General features: G+C 47.6%; 1 protein-coding gene across 4 annotated transcripts in view; it reads left to right on the top strand.

The window, feature by feature from the left end:
* PDE4B (phosphodiesterase 4B) overlaps nt 1-18,462 on the top strand; it is a 194,105-nt gene that overhangs the window by 112,100 nt on the left and 63,543 nt on the right. The window contains exon 1 of one of the 4 annotated variants that reach the window (XM_049807420.1): nt 9,723-9,766. The exons of the other annotated variants lie outside the window; for them this stretch is intronic. Coding sequence (XP_049663377.1) covers nt 9,738-9,766 — 29 coding nt within the window. The 5' untranslated portion in view covers nt 9,723-9,737. Of the gene's footprint in view, nt 1-9,722; nt 9,767-18,462 lie in introns of those variants that run through there. 4 annotated transcript variants of the gene reach the window in all.

Genomic DNA, 18,462 nt, shown 5'->3' with positions numbered 1-18,462 from the left:
GATGCTCTCCAGCCCTCAGCACCAAGGAGTCTGAAATCCTTCCCTGGTGACACTCTTGGGGAACATATCTGGAATTGTGTTAACAAGCATCAAGAGAACAGCTATCCATAGTTTGCTGGACAAGAGGAGCCACGTGCCATCTACTGGAACTGGACCTATTTCTACAGAATACCTGGCTTGTTTCTGGTCACATCAGCCAGAGCCTGTTAGCAATGACTTCAGGGGAAAGGAAACCAAGACATCAGAACTCACCTGGGTAACGTTCTGATTCCCTGCCATGTTTCTAAGCCTGAATCCTTGTGCTTCACTTGCGGCTCTTGAGCACCAGGGAAATCGCCCCGATGTTGTCATACATTGATGCATAGGGTACAGCATCAGAGTCAAAAGATCTTGATCCCTGCACTCTTCGTCGTATTCCCACCACTGTTTCTGCCCATCTGAAACGTTGAGGTACGCTTGTTTATTTGTAGGTAGGTGACAAGTTTGTCCATGGAAAGTTGCCTATTTTTTTTGTCTTTGCCTAGAGCTGAAAAGAGAAAAAAAAGCCTTCTGATAGACTTCAAAGCAGCTCATGTTCTTGTTGGTACCTATGGGAACAGAAGATGCTTTCATGTTTGTCCCCACTTGAAATCCTGTTGTGAGCTGAGCCACAGCATGTCCAAGAAGTTCATTTTGGTGTGTAGACAGGGGCCTTCCCAACCAAAATTTTACCGGCAGTTTTGTCACCCACTGGAGCAGATCCGGGGCATTTTGGCATAATCTGACCAGAGACAAGACGGAGCATGAAGCAGTTTCCCTGTAGAGTTGATGTATTTGGTACTGAATATATTTGGCAGTGATTCAAAGGCTGCAGATTAAAAAACCAAAGAAATAAACCTGTTGTGTCTTGCCACAGGTGTTGTGGGGAGCCGCAGGCAGCAGGTCTGCTGGGTGCCAACAGGGCACCAAGTCAACGAGCCTGCAGAATTTGGCCCCAAAATTCCCCTTTCATGCAACGGCGGAAGGAGCCGTAATGAAGCTCTCTGCTAATGAGAGAAACCTGCTCTCCCTTCAGCCGTTGCCTAATAATTTCCCAGATGTTTGCAATTTTCATATAAACATATAATAAAATAATTAATCTCAGAGAAGTAAGGCTGCAGCCCTCGGTGGGTGTCCAGGGAAGTCACTTTCATTCTGCCGCCCATTCCACTCGGCTGCTGGTGCAGGCGATGGAGCTGGCATCGGCTGCGCTGGCACTACAGCACGTAAGGGCGGCAGGTCCTCCGCCGTGATGCTTAATGGGAATGTGCGCCTGCTCCTTGGTATCCAGAAAAGCTTAAAGCAGGGGAGTACGGGTCTGTTAAACCGCAGTGTGTGCATTGTCGAATTGCTTGCTCCTGAGAGGCTCGACTCTTTGGGTTTTCTGAGGAGTTAGATAAATATTTCTTAGATTTAATCTCTATTTAGAAAGAGAAAAAAAGTGATGTCCTTCTATTTATAATCTATTCCTTAGACCTGTACTATAAACTCAACACGGCCTGAGTATTTCAGAAGTTGTACAAAGGGCAAGCTAGCAAGGCTCTTGAAAAGCTCTAAATCACATTTTATTGTTCAGTTATCTTTTGTAAGTCTATTATTTTTACCTTGATCATATATAATTTTGTTTTAATCTTTATTATATGCTGTATTTTGACATTTCCGTTCGATTTTCATCACTTCCTCAACATAGGAATAGATGTTTAAAGATGGTTTAGGAATTAGTTTGGAAGGAGAAGTTAATTAAAAATACAAAGGTGGTGGTGAAATGGGTCTGTCTTAGGTACATCATTCCCAGTTCTAATGGGTGTTTCTAATTAGACAACTTCTTTTTTTTTTTTTTTCCAGTTCAAGTAAACGCAGTAGATTTCTGTCTTAAAGCATTCAATGTGGTGCCCTATAAGACATGGTGAGGTGTAAGCTGGAGGTATGGATTCCAAGAAGAGCTGTAAGGTGGAAAGGAATGAGCTGCAGGGGAAATGCAGTGAAATTGGTGGTACGGCAAGGACAGCTCGTAGGCTGGAGGAAGTTAGCAATGGGGTTTCTCAGGGATAAATCCTATGTCTTCTCTTCTGAAGTATTTTCATTGCTATGTTTGTGTTGATTCCATCTTTTGATCTTCTGCACACCCGCTGTTGCACGTTGTGGTACAGCACTGGAAGGATTGCCTGGCCTTGGTGAAGTTCAGCAGTACGGAGCGTAAGGTCACATATGTAGGGATTAATGAGAAAAGCTTCAGCTGTACGCTGAAAACTCATTAGCTGAAAACAGCTGAGGAGGAGAGTCAACATGCTGACGTGGGGGGATAATTGCAAGCCGTGAGCCCAGCAAGGGGTTGTGGTCCAGCCGAGATGCTGGTGGTGAGACCTCGTGATGGAGCAATGCCCGCTGGTGTGTGGCACCCCAGGGCATCTCTGCTGGAACAGCTGGGCAGGTGTGCTCAAAATTTGAAGAAACCAAGTACTCGGGAGAAAGCTTGGTAAGTTTATGGAGGAGATTGTCTGGTGTAGAGCCTGCGGTAGTGGAGGACTGGACACAGGGACCCACAAAGTTTCTTCCTGACTTCTGGACCTGCCGTGTAATTGCTCCCATGCTATTATGCAGGACAGGCTATTGGCTTGGGTGGGAGTAATTTAAATACTGGGTGAGGTGAACTTCCCACTGAAGTGCTGCAGTCTGTCCCAGTCCCGATGGTCTCAGAGTTCCCGGCTCTTGGTCTTTCGGGAGCCATCCCAGCTGCAAGCCCCTTACCCAACGTACGGAGTCCAGCCATGGGATCAATGGCTCGGTGTCACCTGCTCGCCTGTGACCCTGCAGTGGGCCAGCTCAGCTCAATAAACCCATGGAAAACTTGCATTGCTTTGCCTCGGGTGAGCATTGTCCCAGATGGGAGCAGCGTGGGGGGAGCAGGGCCAGTCCCGGGCGGGCTGAGCCCTGAAGAAGCTTTACCGTAAAAGCACCCAGGGAAAGATATTGAAGCCAGCTGGAGGAAGTGCAGTCAGGGATTTCTTATAAATCATCTGTACTTCTACTAAAGCAAGAATCCCCGCACATGTCAACAGTTCCCGACTCTGGCAAAAGCCCCGGGGGCATTGAAGCTGGATGACATCACGAGGAAAAGGAATGAATTCACGTGGAGGGTGACGCCAGCAAACTAAATTCCCGGTTTGAGTTGTGCCTTACAAAGCAGAACAGAGAAAGGCTAAGCACCCAGAGACGTTCAATACGTGTCTTTCTTACTTGTGACCTGAGTCCAGTTTTGGGACCAAGAGCCTGTCTGTCTCCTAAACAAATGTTAACCCTTTCTGATAGCGAGGAGCAGAAACAAGTGGTTGGTTCTGGATGCTTTCCCCATCAAGGGTCGGTGAGCGTGAAGTGGGGACCACGGCTTGCCTCAATAGAGTGGCTTGGGTCAGTGAATCCACGAGAAGAAGCTGCATCCTGCCTGGTTGCGAAGAACCACCGTGTGGACGCATACGGACTGCACAGCATTTGGAAGGACACCCACCACTCATAGCAGGCACAAACTAGTCCCCCTCTTGCAAGAAACAAGACAGGATGCCCCACAGGTCCAGGGAGCATTGCGCTTGGCTGTCCCCGTGTCACCAAGCCACTCTGGCACGTGCCTCTCCACCTCCCGTAGGGCCACTTGGCTGCAGACCTCCGATGTCCAGCCAAGAGAAGAAAGGCAGGGTTAGGAACTTCTTCATTACGCGTTGTCTGCTCCCAAAGTTACAGATCTCTTGAGATCAACGTGCTTCTTGATGCTGTCTCAGCGAGGACACTGACTTCTGGTTTGAGACCTGGTGTTGGGCCAAACTGTCAAGTCTCTCACGACCGCCTTGGTAGGGCCATTGAGCTCCCAGTGTTGTACGACACCGTAACTCTGGGGAGGGCAAGTCCGCCTGGTTGCAGCTTGAGTTCATTGATTTGCAGTTAGAGATGCTTATGAGAATAGAGATTTACTGGAGGAAAGTGGCAGCGAAGGAGATGCTGTGGCTGTATCTAGCCGAGTATAGTGCATAAAAGGGCTTTCTTGAAAATCTGGAGAATAAATATTAGCTGAAGGAACAGGCATCTATGAGTAAAGTTTTGAAGTGGGTATATATTGAATGTCCTAGATTCACTCAAACCACAAAAGGCTGCCTACATGTTTTATAATCTATAAAGATTGTAAATTGTTTGGAGTGGAGTCTGGAAGAACAAGCTGGCCCCCTTTTGCTTTACTGCAATAAAATTACATAGTCTTTTAAAAACCATTTTATTAAACTCCACACTTACTGCTGCTTTCCCAGACCAGTTTTATCTCCAGTAGAGCAAGCCCAGCTAATGAGGTCAGCTGATGACTGATGCAATGTTACATATTTATTTCAGATTAAATGCGTTAAGAAGTGGATTCTGGCAAAAAAAAATCCATTCTCAGAAGGAAACACAGAAAATTGTCAAAGCTCTAGCAAAAGTATTGCCTTCAATCAGTTCTGGCATGTCAGTACAACAGTATGTGGAAGTATAAATAGCGTGCTGCTAATGTACGTTAGTTGTGTCATTTAATGCTTGGCTGGAAGGTGCTGGGGCTGTAGCAGTATACACGCAGACAAGGAACATTTATAGAATAAAGGACAGAGTTTCTAAATATTGACCAGCTTTGCTTTCCTTGTCAGCACTCCCGTGCATCTGTAAATAAACTGCAATTATATCTTTTTCTTCAGAAGAGGTGTAATTCTGCAGCTCTGGTGCTGCGGCGCTGAGTCCAAGCGAGCAAGCGAGCTCCGGTGCCAGTGAGCCAAGGCCACAGCACGGCTCCTGCAAGCTCGCAGCTGGGGGCCGAGCAGCAGCCGAGATTTCCAGCCCAAACTCTCCATCTCTTTGCTTCTCTGAGCTTAAGTCATGAACTTACCAGTCGCACGTTTTAATGCAATTTAATATCTTTTACGTGGCTGCATTTTCTCTTCTGTTATTAAGAAAGAAAAGGAAAGGCTCTCATGGGCATGTATGAGGATTTATGTAATAGGTTGCAATGGCTCCATCAAAGCCATTGTGCTCTATCTTGTGAATATCTATTTAATCAGTGGTTTTAAAAAAAGACCTTATTTGTGCTAAGTGATTTTTCTTTCTTAGACTCTGGCAAGAATTTCATACTCCTGTGAAGATGGAGCGCAGCCAGTCCAGCTACTCTAGGCTTGAATGCTGCTATTGAACCTCCTTTATGCTGGAAAGAGGTTCAAGTACTAAAGACGCTATTCAGATGATTATGGAGCTGCTACAAGAGTCTAGAAGGAGCATTGCTAGGATGTTACTTCCGTGACAAAGTACTGGGGTTTATTAACTAATCTATTAAATTCAAGTCAACAAGCAGCTCAGTTATGCTCGCTCACATTTTCTACATCACAAATTTGCTTGGGAAGCCACATCCTTCCAAGGGTCACCACTGTAATTTAGGAGTTAGGCCAACTTTTGATGTCTTGAAGGCACCCAGAAGGTTTCAGCCCCTGCTCCACGAGAGAACTCTGCTCCGTCAGCCCTCGCAAGAGTTGCCCTCGCCATGCAGGTTAAGAGCAGTTAGGGCAGCTTGACGTGGTCCCTGCCACCAGCGAGCCACCGGGCCAGCACGTGGGAGAGTCACAGCGGGGGTGAGATCCACCAACGTGTCCGTGGTTGTGTTCTCAGGCTGTATCAATGGTCGGTGTCTTTTTGCTTCCACTCAAGGAGGTGAAAAGGGATGGGAATTAATTCTGGCTTTGTTTACTGAGACTAGTGGAGCCTGTGGGCATAAATTTAGACAGAATTTGGTTTCCGTGTGTGGCTGGTTAACAGCACGCACAAAAAAAAGGTTGCATTGTTAGAGTAGGTCACAGAGAACATTTCTTACAATCGTAAAGTAAAAAGCCGTAATGAATAAGATGTGTTCCTACCAGTACTAAATCTTTTCACTTGAGCAGGGTGACTTCTACATGGCTTCTCAGCCTGGCACATGCCATTTTCCTCTCCGCTCTGCTATTGAATATGCTAGGCAGCCTCCTTTGCCCAATTAAAGCAGTACCTTGGCAGAAAGCGAAAATCACAAACCATTTTGGGCTGACTCTGCTAAGCACAAAAGGGCTTGACATTAGGGTTTTGTTCCCTGGTTGCATCTCATGCCACCCAGCTATCTTGTTTGCTCTTCACATGACTTGCCATCAGGCCCTTGATATCTGCGTGGCATTTTATGTTCCCCTTGGTCAGATGTTTTGCCGGGTGACGCCGGGTTATTAATATAGCGTGTCACATTAATTCTGGCTGAGCAGTATAAAGGGAATACCCGTTGTTTGTCTCCCACCCTGGGTCTGTAATCTTGATCTTTTCCAGACGCTCCCGGCGGCTGGCAGACAGATAGCACGCAGTCCCGCTCGCTCCGGGACTGATTGGTTTCTTGGCCATCATCCAGTTCCAAGTACATCAACATATTTCAGAAAGGTTTCCTAACCTGAAAACTCAGAGCTGGCCCAATCTCTTACATGAAGGAAGGAAGGAGTCGGATTTCTGCTGGAGTTCAGCAAAAGCACAGAGAGCAAGGGCCAAAGTTTCAGGCACTGCATCTCGGCTTAGGCTGGAGAAGGCAGATGCCTGAGCTGGGCTGGAAGGCTGTGGGCTGGTGCTAAGTCTCCTTCCAGTCTCCTGCTGGGGTTTAATCTGAGCTTGAACAGGCTAATTTTAATCCATCTCTCCGATTTAAATGATATGGCTAGCAGCGATCTAGCACGTGCAGCTTTCCTGCAAGCAGACGAAGGGTAAAACACCCCCGTTCAGTGCTGAGCTGCAGGAAGAACGCTCAGGTCTACAACTTAGAGAATTATTGATCTGAAAACCAGTATCGAGCACGTACCGCTGGGCTCAGCCCTCGCAGGAGGTGTTGGGCTGCGCCGGGGTGTTTGCTCCGTGCCCTGGCATCGCTGGGGCCTGGGCTACGTGCGCGGTGCAGGACCCACTGCTGCCTGCCCTGCCTCCCTGGGGCTTTCAGCAGCTCCTCACTAGTTTCAGGTGTTTACACTCACATGTTTCATCAGCGAAATTAAACATTTCTTTCTCCCCCTTGGAATAACGCATCTGTGCATATTGTCTTCGGGCTTTGCATCACTGAATGTTTTCGCACCGTTCATCGATATTTTTTAAAAGCATCCATTTTGGATGTTCGTTACCTCTGCCTGCTCGTTCTTCATTAGCTCAGTACAAACCTTTATCAATACAATAAAATACTCAGGATGTCTAAATCCTATTAGCTCAGGAATGGAAGTTTTACTACGATGACGTTAGTCTTAAACTGCAATCAGGTGTAATGATTTTGTGCCGTGCCTATACATTTATGCTTATTCACACTGAAAACTTCACCTTCTGCGTTATTAAATGGTAATCAATTGTAGCAAGTACTCTGCTAATATTTCTTCCTAACCTCCAAGTGTTTGTGGGCTGTATTGCTGCATTGTTTGCTATTACTGGACTTGATGACTTAGAGCTGCATTTAATATAATTCATAGTTTGGGGCTGCAATGTATTTTGCTCTGTGCTCCCACGTCTCTATTTCTTTTGAACAGTGCAGCTTTATGATTTGTAGTAAGTGACTCCAAAATAGTGATTCCAGCAAGTGATTTTCAACATGAAACAGAGCTTCTAAGGGATCACTAATTAAGGAAGATCAAAATGAGCCCTGAAGCAGGTCTTGGGAAGATTTGCAGGTCTAGAGAAAATAACAGTGTTATTAAATGATATTTTGGGTGCCAACAGTGCACTATCTGCTTTCACATCAGAGAAATAAATCCTTCCCAAGAGGTTTTTAGGAACGCAGCACAGAGGAGTTGGTTAAGATGCAGCGCGTGAGGAGGCCATGCAGGAGGCTGGCAGGAGCTTTTCTGAAGGGCTTCGTGGCAAGACGATGATCTGAGGTAGGTCTTGAGCAAGGAGATAATTTGGCAATAAGAAGACGCAGACTGTTGCAAGCACAGACATGCTGTAGAGGAGTCACAAGATGGTTGTGAAACTGCGTGTAGAGGAAGCGGCAAGCCGGGAGTTTCAGCTGCGCGGTGGGAGCCAGGAAGGGAGCAGAGATTCCTGCGCCGTCTCGGTGAGAGTGGGAGAACTGGGATGAGAACCACGTCAATCTGGGCACCCACAGAGGGGCTGGCCTCATCTCACACACACACCGGTTTGGAAGACTTGTTTTGGATGGAGAACCAAGCTGTAAGGATGCTAGAAAGGTTAAAGGAAAAAAAAAACCAAACCAAACAGATAATGGATATCATATGTAATGGGTAATAACGTTTGCCTCCTTCCGAAAGTGTTCTGCGGTCAATAACTGGCAGGCCTGCAAGGCCCAACATCCTGAGCTCCGCCACACCTGGAAAATCTGGGGCCTTGTTTTTACTGTATGAGCTCACCATTTGGCATACACTACATGAAATATGCTGCAAAACTTTCACCCTGCCTGGCTTTTTGGGCCCATAGTCACTCCTATAGGAGGTTTTGCTCTTGCTGCCCACCATTTCTGTCTTTTTCGCTCTTCCTGCCCACCATTTCTGTCTTCTCTCCATGTCGTAGAAGGTTTTCCTTCTGCTAGATTGAGTTTGCTGCCCAGAATTATTTAAGCTCATTTCAGAGCATGTGATTTAGTAGCAGAAAATAAAAACCTGTGTTTTAAATTCACCGTCTTTTTCTCCCTTTCGTTTTCAAACAGCCTGAGGGGGAAGGGAGGGAGTGCGGGCAGGCAGAGCATGTCACTGCTGGTCACTGCCGAGGCTGCACTCGGGTGTCCCTTCCAGCTCGCTGTCGTTAGTAAAAATGCAAATGTATGGAAATACTGTATTGTGCACGTCAGCAGATGGCACGCTTTGTATTTACTGCCTCTGCCTGGGCGCGTGCTGTGCTATGGGGGTTATCTAGAGCTACGGTAATGGCGTCGGTGGCAGAGGCGATGCCGGAGGTGTCTCATTTGGGATGGTGCAACGTGCTTTTGTCACCAGCCCCTTGCTTGTGTCTCGCTTGTGCCTGCTGTGCTGGCCGGGCTTCGGCTTAGCGCAAGAGAGAAGGGCTTCGGTAGGTGGCTTTCTGCCTTCCCTGTGCGGCACTGGGGAGGCAGGAGGGGGGCAAGGAGACCCCAAACCTGGCAGCTCGTCCCTGTGACATCCCCCCAAATAAGCGTGCTTCTAGAGAATGGATGGATGTTCAGTGGGATACGGCTCATCCGTGGTGACTCACAGACGCCGACGGGGAAACGTGGGCATCGTAGGAATCGACTGCCTTCGAGTGAGCCGGGACCCGGGTTCCCTCCCATGTCCGTCAGGGGCAAAGCCCGAGTGCCAGTTGGGGGATGAGGCTCCGTCCCGCAATGTTGTAGTCAATTATGCTATTAATCCCACCAGTAACAACATCAAGTTGGTGTTTACCCCCATCACTCCTACAGGAAAGCTGTTCAGTGATCTGTCTGCTCTCGAGGCAAAAATTTTTCCTCTGATTTCCAGCCTCAATTAATTCCTGTCCGTTTTACGCCCACTTGTTCTTGTGCCAGCATTGTCCTTTAGCTTGAAGATCTCATCTCCTCTGCTGGCCTTTGCCCCCGGTACACGTATGGAAGCAGGGCATCATCCCTCAGCGGGCGTTTCGGCAGGATGAACGAGCTGAGCCCCTCTGGCCTTACCATCAAGACCCTGACATGTTAATGGCAATAAACCAAACGAGCAGCGAGAAGCGCAGTGATGGCTGCGGCTGTGGTTGACCAGAACGAGTAAGGAGCTCCAATTTAAAATCGTACCTGTGAGCCATTTCTCTGCATTTGCTTACCTTCAGTGACGACAAATACCGTGATTGCCAGTGAAGTACTTATAGCAAATATTCAGTTGAAGCTGTATTAGCCACAGGGTACTGGTATCGTTCGTTATTGCGGTACCCTGGAAGAGGGTGCTGTTTCCGACCATCCGTTCCGTACATGCGCCAAACCACTTAGAGTAAACATGAGACTTTCTGCCAAAGGGCCAGGTTTTTCCATCCTTAATATTTTGTCCTCAAATAGTACCAGTTGGCAGATGCTCGTGATTTGGAGGAGGCAACTTTTGCATTAAGCTTCTGCTGGACCTGAAATGATCAATAAGAGCTATAAAAAAGATTGCCCTTGAAATCATGTCAGTATACTTTGCCATTTGCTATGTACAGTGTCTTTTCCTATTGATATAAAAGATGAAGAGTACAGACATTTGAAAGATGTGAAGCAAGTAAAATTTCGCTGAAATGTGCCCAGCTGGATTAATTATTTTTGTGAGGGTCGAGTCTCCAAAGGATTAATAATCTGAATACCATCTTAGGACATTTCATTGTCTTTTTGCTGGCAGGGAACAGATACCAATTATGGAGATAAATCCAAAAAACAGATCAAATAATTATTTTATGAATCAAGTGAAAAGGCTTGGTGCATTTCTCAGTGCAGCACCTTTCCACACATCCACTGTTGGACTTCTGGGTGTTGTAGCTGGGCTGAGGGTAGTTTCAAACATGAGTGCAGAAAACCTGTAAAACTTCTGACTCAAAGGCTGTCTGTCCTCCCAGTTCAGAATAGCCAGGTAAAATGGAAAAATCTGTGGTCTCTGTAACTTGTTAAAAATTACTGTCATTTTATTCCTGTCTCCAGTCTGTTTGACAGCAGAACAACTATTTGATTTGTAGCTGATGCCTTTGTGCAGCCTGTTGCAGCCGGACGGAGTTACGGCAGAGCAAAGTGGCTCGTTGTGAGCTTGCTGGCCTGTTTGAAAAGGCAAAAGTGCCTTTTGGAGTCCTGCCAGGCAATCCTCTTTTTAAGGTCAGGATGAAATAAACCATGACTTTGGCCGGCAGTCTTCTGATGCTCCAGTTCCGTACAGATACGGCAACACTTTCCTATGTACTGGAAGCAGAGGTTGTTTGCTGTACGGGACCCTTGAGACTTGTGCGGCTGGCTTGCGTTTGCCATTAGTGCACGATATGCTTTGGGAAGAGTGTTAAGAGCGGGTTACGCTTAATAGGTATAGGAGATACTTTCAGAGGCATTAATAAAACATGCAATATATGACTGTAATTCCCCTTTTGTTACCAGTAATACCCTGGTGGGGAAAAGGCGAGACTGGACCCCATGTACCCACTTGCTGGGTGGAATTACCCACCCCAAGCTGGTTCTGCGGAGGGAGCGGGGCTTGGCCGTAGGCAGAAATGCTGTAAGGTGTCCTGGAGCCCCACCAGAAGGCACCAGGCTCAGCTGCAGCCCTGTGCCGGGGTCCCCATCACACCAGGCAGGCCGCCGTGGGCAGCCTCCTCCACAGGAGCCACCACCCCTGTCCTGCCTATTGGCAAAAAGTGTCTGTAAAATGTTACTTACGATGCTTAGATGCAGCTGCAAAAGCTGAACTGACACTGAACAGAGCATAACAGCCAGGCCAGACTGGGATAAATACTGTCCCATAACTTGATTGTAAACATCTGTGCCGCAGAACAGCACCGTTTCGCAGAGCAGGTGATGCCAAAATCCGGCGAGTGTCTGCTGAAGAGCACCGTGCTGTCGCCGTGCCACCTGTACCGCCAGCCACGGGCGTGCAACTGCCTGTCCAGCACCTTTCCAGCAGGGAAAAGGTGGCAATTGTCCCTTTGGGGAGAACCGGACAGGTCCTTCAGCACGCCAAAAGCACAGCCCGTGTGCCGGAGCAGAATTGGTCCTGATGAGCTGTGAGCAGGGTGGAGGGTGCTGGGCAGAAACACCCGCAAGGTGAGGAGAAGAGCTGTGGAAGTGCTGCACAGGGAGGGTGAGACCTCGTTAATACCTCGGCTTGGGCAGCAGCAGTAGGGAAGAAAAGCAGCTGCTCTGTCGGTTGCTAGCTAGAATATTTTCAGGAGGAAAAAGCCCTTAGGAAGCGGCATTGCTGGCTGTGCTAAAAGTGATCACGCTCACACCCGTCTGCATTTACAAGCTCTGGAAGTGAAAATAGGGAGGGTGTCTGCTGTGTTTGACTATGCCTTGCATTTTCCAGAGATTAATGGCAGTGAACCATAGTAAGATGATGAAATAGCCCAGGATGTACATTCAGAAAAATAACAACTGGTTTACAGAATTCAGGATTTCTTCTTTGGGGGACTTAAATAACCACGCGATGTTAGCTTGTTACAGGATAACGTCAAGCTACTTATCTGTAGTAAACATGAAAAGGATTAGATTTTTGGAACCCTCCGTGCTAGAAGAAAATCCAAACTCATTTTTACCTCTTTCCTGTACTTTTCCAACCATCTCCTGGTGACTGTTTGGGCACAGTGTGAGGCTGCAGCCAGCTCGGCGCAGCACTGTGTGCCGTCCTTCGGCATGCACGGTGACTCGGCAGCGCGGTGGCTTTCACCAGTGCCGGTGAGTGAATGGCCATGGGGAGAAATAACAGCTCAGGGACCTGATGTGCAAGATGCTGGGAGTTTCAGGCAGTAATTGCTGCAGACACCGAACAAGCGAGTAGCACAATGGCTTCTTTGTAGTGAATAGGGCTTTAAAAAACTAAATGAGCGCTTTGTAACATCCCTTAAAACCCAGCAGTGCTCGTGCTGAGCTGGTAGCTGAACTCACGTTTGCTGCCGTACAAACCATGAGCCTCGCTAGGATACTGCTGACGAGTTATGCTGGAAAGCTGTAAGGGCTCTCTGGCTGCGTATATTCATTTTTATCTTTGTGCTACACTGAAGAGGGACCGGGATTGCAAAGGAAACGCCACCAGCTCTTGGGTCTGCGTTGGGCTCCGGGTGGTGGAATCGGGCAAACTGCAATTCAAAGCAGTTTGTAAACACAAGGCAAGTGAATTCCTGGCCCCATCCTCTGCGACAGCAGACAGGCCGCGGGCCGCGGCAGGGGGCTCTGGTTATTCTGCCTCTGTTGTACCCATTGAAGAAGAGAGCTGCTAGGAAGAGTGAACTTCTGTATTCAGAGATAACAAAGTCAAATAAACATATATTTTTGCTTTGTGATACATGCAGAGGCTTAATAACATGTTTAGCAGCAGATGACAGTTTACATTATAAACACTTAAGTAAGTGCTGCTGGGTTTTCTGTGCCAGGCAGCTGTGATACACGGTGCTGGGGGGGGAGTGACTGCAAGTTGTTCGGTGGCTGTATTTCAGAAGGCACGGGCATTCAGGCTCTGGAGATAAACAAGAGTTAGGAGCCACAAGGGACAAACCTGACAGAGGGATTCAGACACTTTTGAGAGGCCCCTGAGTGCAACAAGATTTTCCCCTTGGTGGGAGACGCTCAGGAGGGGAAATAAAGGACTAATACCCACGGCGTGGAGAGTGGTCAGCCTCATGGAGCCTTGTGCCGGTGCTAGGGCATCCGCATCGGCTGTCGGTGTCCTCAGCTCCGGCATGCCCGCTGCATGTCCGATCCTGTTTCATTAAGTGCTGATGGTTTCACAGACTCTTCCGCGTGAAAGATTATTTAGAAAAAACAGCAAGCTGTTCTGATAATGGGAAACAGGTGCACAAAATTAGATAGCAGTGAGAAGCAGTTGTGCCTGTACAGATCTGAAGGTGTAAGAAACAGCATTTTTCATTGCTAATGGTGTTAATAATCCAGCTGAATGTCTTGGTGAGAAACAGGGCTCTAATGATTATGAGAGGATCTTTATCATTAGCAGAGTCTGCCCAAACTTCCTGAAATACTTTATTTTGGAAACATATTTGGTACCATAGTAAAGAAGGTACTGCAGTTAGAAGATCAGGACTAATGCCCTCAAGGAATGAGTCTGGGAAGGCAAAGCAGATGGTAAGCCCTCTCGTAGAGTCAGTGCTGTCATCCTCAGGAAAAGTGTAAATTCGTAACATAAACAAAAAATACACAAGCCTGCCTGGTTTGATAGACTTAAATGTGTCTATCTTTGTGGTTTATATTGCAGATCTAGAAACAAACTGTGGGGCTGTGTAGCTCTCATGGTAACCATTTGACTTGCAATGATTATTCAAATGACTCTGAATTATATCAAAATCACGGCACAATCCTATTTCTCAGGTTTTATGCCAAATCTTACCACATTCCAAGACTGCTGGCAGGCAATGCTAATCCAGGGACAATGTGTTCCCAACGCTGCCTCTTCCTTACTGCTACCCCACCAAAAAGTTTTGTGCCAAGACCCCCTCGCAGAGGTAGATCAAAGAGCTCGAAAGCCTGAATTGTTGAAGAAGTTGGAGGCAGCATCTTCTGTCGGGACACCTTGGCAGCTGCCGCGTTTTCATGTGAGGGTCATGCTGTGCTGTGAGAAGGAGCAGGGCTGGTTTAGGATAGATTTAGGACTGGTTTGATGGGAACAGGTCCTCATGCACGCGGCAGGGAGCTGGCCCCGTCACTGGGTGAGGGCAAGGACGGCTGAAGGGCGACGGGGAGTCCCGCAGCAGGGATCCCTTGGCCTGCAGAGGCTTGGTTGGACTTCCCCCTGTGATAAAGGACTGCAGTAGTTTTTAATGTAGAGAAATTGTCATCACTGTAAAACTGCAGAATTTGGACAGATGGGGGTTGCTTTTATTCATTTTCTTTGTTTTGCAGAATGACTCATGAAACCTCATTGCATTTTACAGTTGAGCGTGATTTCTCCTGGCTTGCCATTGCGTATTTCCTCTGTTCGTTACCGTGTTACAATCGCATCTTTCCACGGGTCCAAAGCAAGTGCCCCTGAGCTGCTTGGCAGAGCCAGCTACAGCTAACTCCTGCCACCTGCTGTCTCCTTCTTTGCTCTTCACTTTATTAAGATCCCGGTTTATTAAAAAATGCAGAGGGACAAAGGAGATGGAGGTGCGGCTGCCCCGTCGCTTGCACTGACCTCCCTGCTGAGCATTGCACTGCAGCCACCCTGCTCCTGCCGCTGCTGACCCTGCCGCCTCTTCTCCTCCACCACCACCAGCTTTCCTCTCATCAAAGGGAGTAAGCGGAGAGCCTGGACGTTGAGTTTAACCGCAGCCTGGCTCTGGAGAGAAAGCCAAGGAACAGGCCACCTTCCTTCATAGCTCTGCAGTGCTGAGAGTGGATGGAGACTCGCTGGGCTGTGGTGGTGGCCCGGCCATCGCACCCTTTGCCTTCACCGCGCTGGCTGTGCGCTCGCTGGGGTGGGTTTTGCTTGGTGGGTCTGCTGTTCCCTTTGGTTGGCGCTGGGATTTGTGGCTTTCTGTGTCCAACAGGTTCCCCTCTTCATCTGCTGCTGGGTTTCTGCTGGTGGTCAGTAACCCTGAGAATATGCTCACCTCAGGGGTACCGCTCACCTGCGCTCATGAACTGCGCATTCGTGAATCCGCCGTTAAAACTGAAGGGCCTCAGGAGACTTGTTTTTGTCTGTCAGTCAAGTCTTTGATTTGCGAGTATTTTCTGGCATAGGGATTGCACCACTGATGCACGTCAGTGGTTAACTAACGCCTGTCCCATACAGATGCTGTCGCCTTTCCTCCTATGGAGCCAGGTTTTGGCTCTGTGCAAGTGAGCTCAACTCCTTAGAAGCCCTTGGTGGCCTCCAGACACACCGTCACCCCCTGAGACTGTCACAGCCCTTGGAAACGTTGGCTGAATAAACCTGATAACACGTGCTGAAGGCAGGTGGGGAATGGTGTCAGCTCGGTGCTCTGGAGCTCCCAAGACTGTAGAGCAAGGCACGCTTTTTAGGGAGGGGATCTACGGGGCACAGGTATTTATGTAACTTATCTTGAATGATTTATAGGGACCTTAGGTACCAGGTTTGTGACCTATGTATTTAGGTAACACAATTTTAAGTCTCAACAGCGCCCACTTAATCCTGAGCATGCTGGGCATCCACATGCTCGTGCAGAAGAGCCCCTGGGGTTGGCACGGGAGGTAAGGGAAAGAAGCAGCACGTCATGGTGGATGACCATGCTTTCAGCCAAAGAAATTTCATCCACCATCCCTTGGTATGGACACGGGGTGAAGAGCAGCTGTAGAATAACAGATCTAGCGTTTGCTGATTTTTTTACCTCTGGAGCTCGCTGCTGCTGCTTCGGAGCTCCTATGCCATCGTTGTTTCACAAATAGGGTGTCTTGACTGCCAGTGCTGCTGCTTGAAGATAAACTGCAAAGCAAATTTTAGCTTTTTTTCTCTAGGCTAGTGTAGTGGTGCTTTGTACTTTGCCATCCTTATTTTCAACTAGACAAACGCAGCTCTATTTTCCACTTAGGCAAAGACTATGGGGTGCTACAGACCTTGGAGAGGACCTTGACAATCTGCAGAGTATTCTGAACGTGATGCCACACTGATGATTAAGTTTTTCCAGCAGAGCTCATCAGTTAACTTAAAAAATTAGTGGAAAATGCAGCTCTGAGAGGGCAAGTTTACAATCGAATTGCAATTCTTACCATTTTCAGAAAATGTTTCTTTGGGAGATGTTTTTTGCATCAGGACATGATTCCAGAAGGACTGTTGTACAAACCAGGAGCGACTGGTAAACTTAACGTGCAGCAGAGATTTGAAAAACATAAGGTTAAGCTCTCGCTCTACGTATCTCAGGCCACATTATCCTAATGTTGGGTCATCTGGGGGAAAATAGTTTCGCGTTTTTGACTTCTTGTGAGTATTAAAAAGCCATGACAGCAGAGACTTAGACCTGGGTTTCAGCCATCCCAGTGAAGACCTTGCCCACCCAGCCGTACCGCTGGGAGTGCCTGTTCATGTGCACGAAACTGGACGCTCTCGGTAGAGAGATAACTACAAACTCCTGGTTAGCCTTCACTTTTGGAGGGGGAATTTTCTGTTAACTTGATGGCTGAGCACATGGTTGGCTGCATGCTGGATCAGGCCCAAGGAAGGGGAGCCAGATGAGGGGGGCGGCGTGGCTGCAAGCTGAACTTGTGGAAAGAAATAAAAATGCCTTTCCAGCTGGATTAACTGTGTGATCTGTGCTGCAGCGTCCCAGGCGCTGGCACGGGGAGCACGGGCAGCGTGCAGCCAGGAGCTGGCTGCGTGCACGTGGGGTGGCTGGAAGCAGCCACCGCACTCCGAGCTGGGCGTCCACTGTGCTGGGCTTCTCGCTAACGCAGCCTGAACGGCTCCAGCTCATCCCAGTGTGAGCCGCAAGTCCTGTAGAAATCCGGAAAACTTGCACGGTTCAGGCAAACTGTTTCCTGGGGAGCACCGCCTTTGCCAGGGTTTAACCTCCACCTTTACCCAGGTCACAGAGCATCAGGGCTCCCTCTTACGCCTCCCGCTACGAAACTGTTCACGTACTCTGAAGGTATTGAAAATCTCCAGGATTTAGGTGGGAATTTTTGCAGGAGTGACTCAGAATAGGCCTAGGCTGGCAGAGAACTTCTTTTTTTATGTTAAAAGGCGGGGGAAGGGGAAGGGGATGTGAGTATCTTCCACCCACCTCAAGGCATAGAAGCTGTGCTACAGTAAGCCATGCAAAACCACATCTTTAGTGGATAGTTCCCCTCTTACTAAACTTACTCCTTTGCTGCTGAGTAGTCTTCTTTGCAAAAGAACCCCTTATCAGCCTTGCCCCCTGCCTCCCTCCCTCCGCCTCTTACACACTTTTTAAACCTCGTGTATTAACTTTTTCTGCCAAACCAATCGCTAATGTCTACCAGCAAGCAGCAGGTGCAGTATCAAACAGCCAGAAGAAGCTCTGCTCAGCTAAATGCTCAGATTCAGTTCATTGCTGTATTTCTATTTGCGTCAGTAAACGAAATGTTCTAGATTGAAGGTTTTGCAATAAAATATTTTGAGTAATCAGAGGTAATTTTCTGAATAGGTATGGATTAATTATCAGCTGGCTGTTGTTTGTAGATGCCATAGTTACAGAGCTGAGTTTCTTCTGTTGATTACTTTGTGGCTACAAATGTACTCAAGCTGTCTTTGGTAAAAGAGCAGATAATAAAGAGTAAAAGAAAAGGATATTAATTGAGCAATTACCAGTTTCAAGATGTACTTATGCAGTTGGGTAAGTAAACGCTGCAGTGAGGCGTGGTAGATGTAGGAATCTCCTGCAATGCGTACTGTGTTATACTGGTGTCCTGCCTTTGGATTTCCAAAGAATCTAAAAAACTTTGCGCTGGTGCTTCTGCATTTTTTAATTGCATTAATGAAATGCATGTTCCCATGCATTTTTTAATTCTTGAGGAACTGTATGTGGGGCCAAATAGCAAGAGACCAAAGTAGTTACCCTCTATTTGCAGCCACGAGGAACAGAATAACTGCCAGGAGACCTAGTCTTTTATTGCTCCACCCCAGTAAGCAGTTTCTGGAGACCTCAAAAATAGTAACTGCCTGAGCACCCACTCCCTCCCAAGCACATACACAACTGTAAATAAATATTTATGTTATAAATGTCGCTGCTTAAGCAAAGTATGCAATCCCTCACACGCAATGTGTTATTACTGATATTTGATAACTTTTTCAGTAATTCGTTGGTTCTTGTTCATACAAAGTAGTTGGTGTA

The sequence above is a fragment of the Accipiter gentilis genome, chromosome 8 (genome assembly GCF_929443795.1).
Source record: "Accipiter gentilis chromosome 8, bAccGen1.1, whole genome shotgun sequence".
Lineage (NCBI taxonomy): Eukaryota > Metazoa > Chordata > Aves > Accipitriformes > Accipitridae > Astur > Astur gentilis.
The sequence above is the reverse complement of the archived record's forward strand: the minus strand, read 5'-3'. Positions and strand labels throughout refer to the sequence as shown.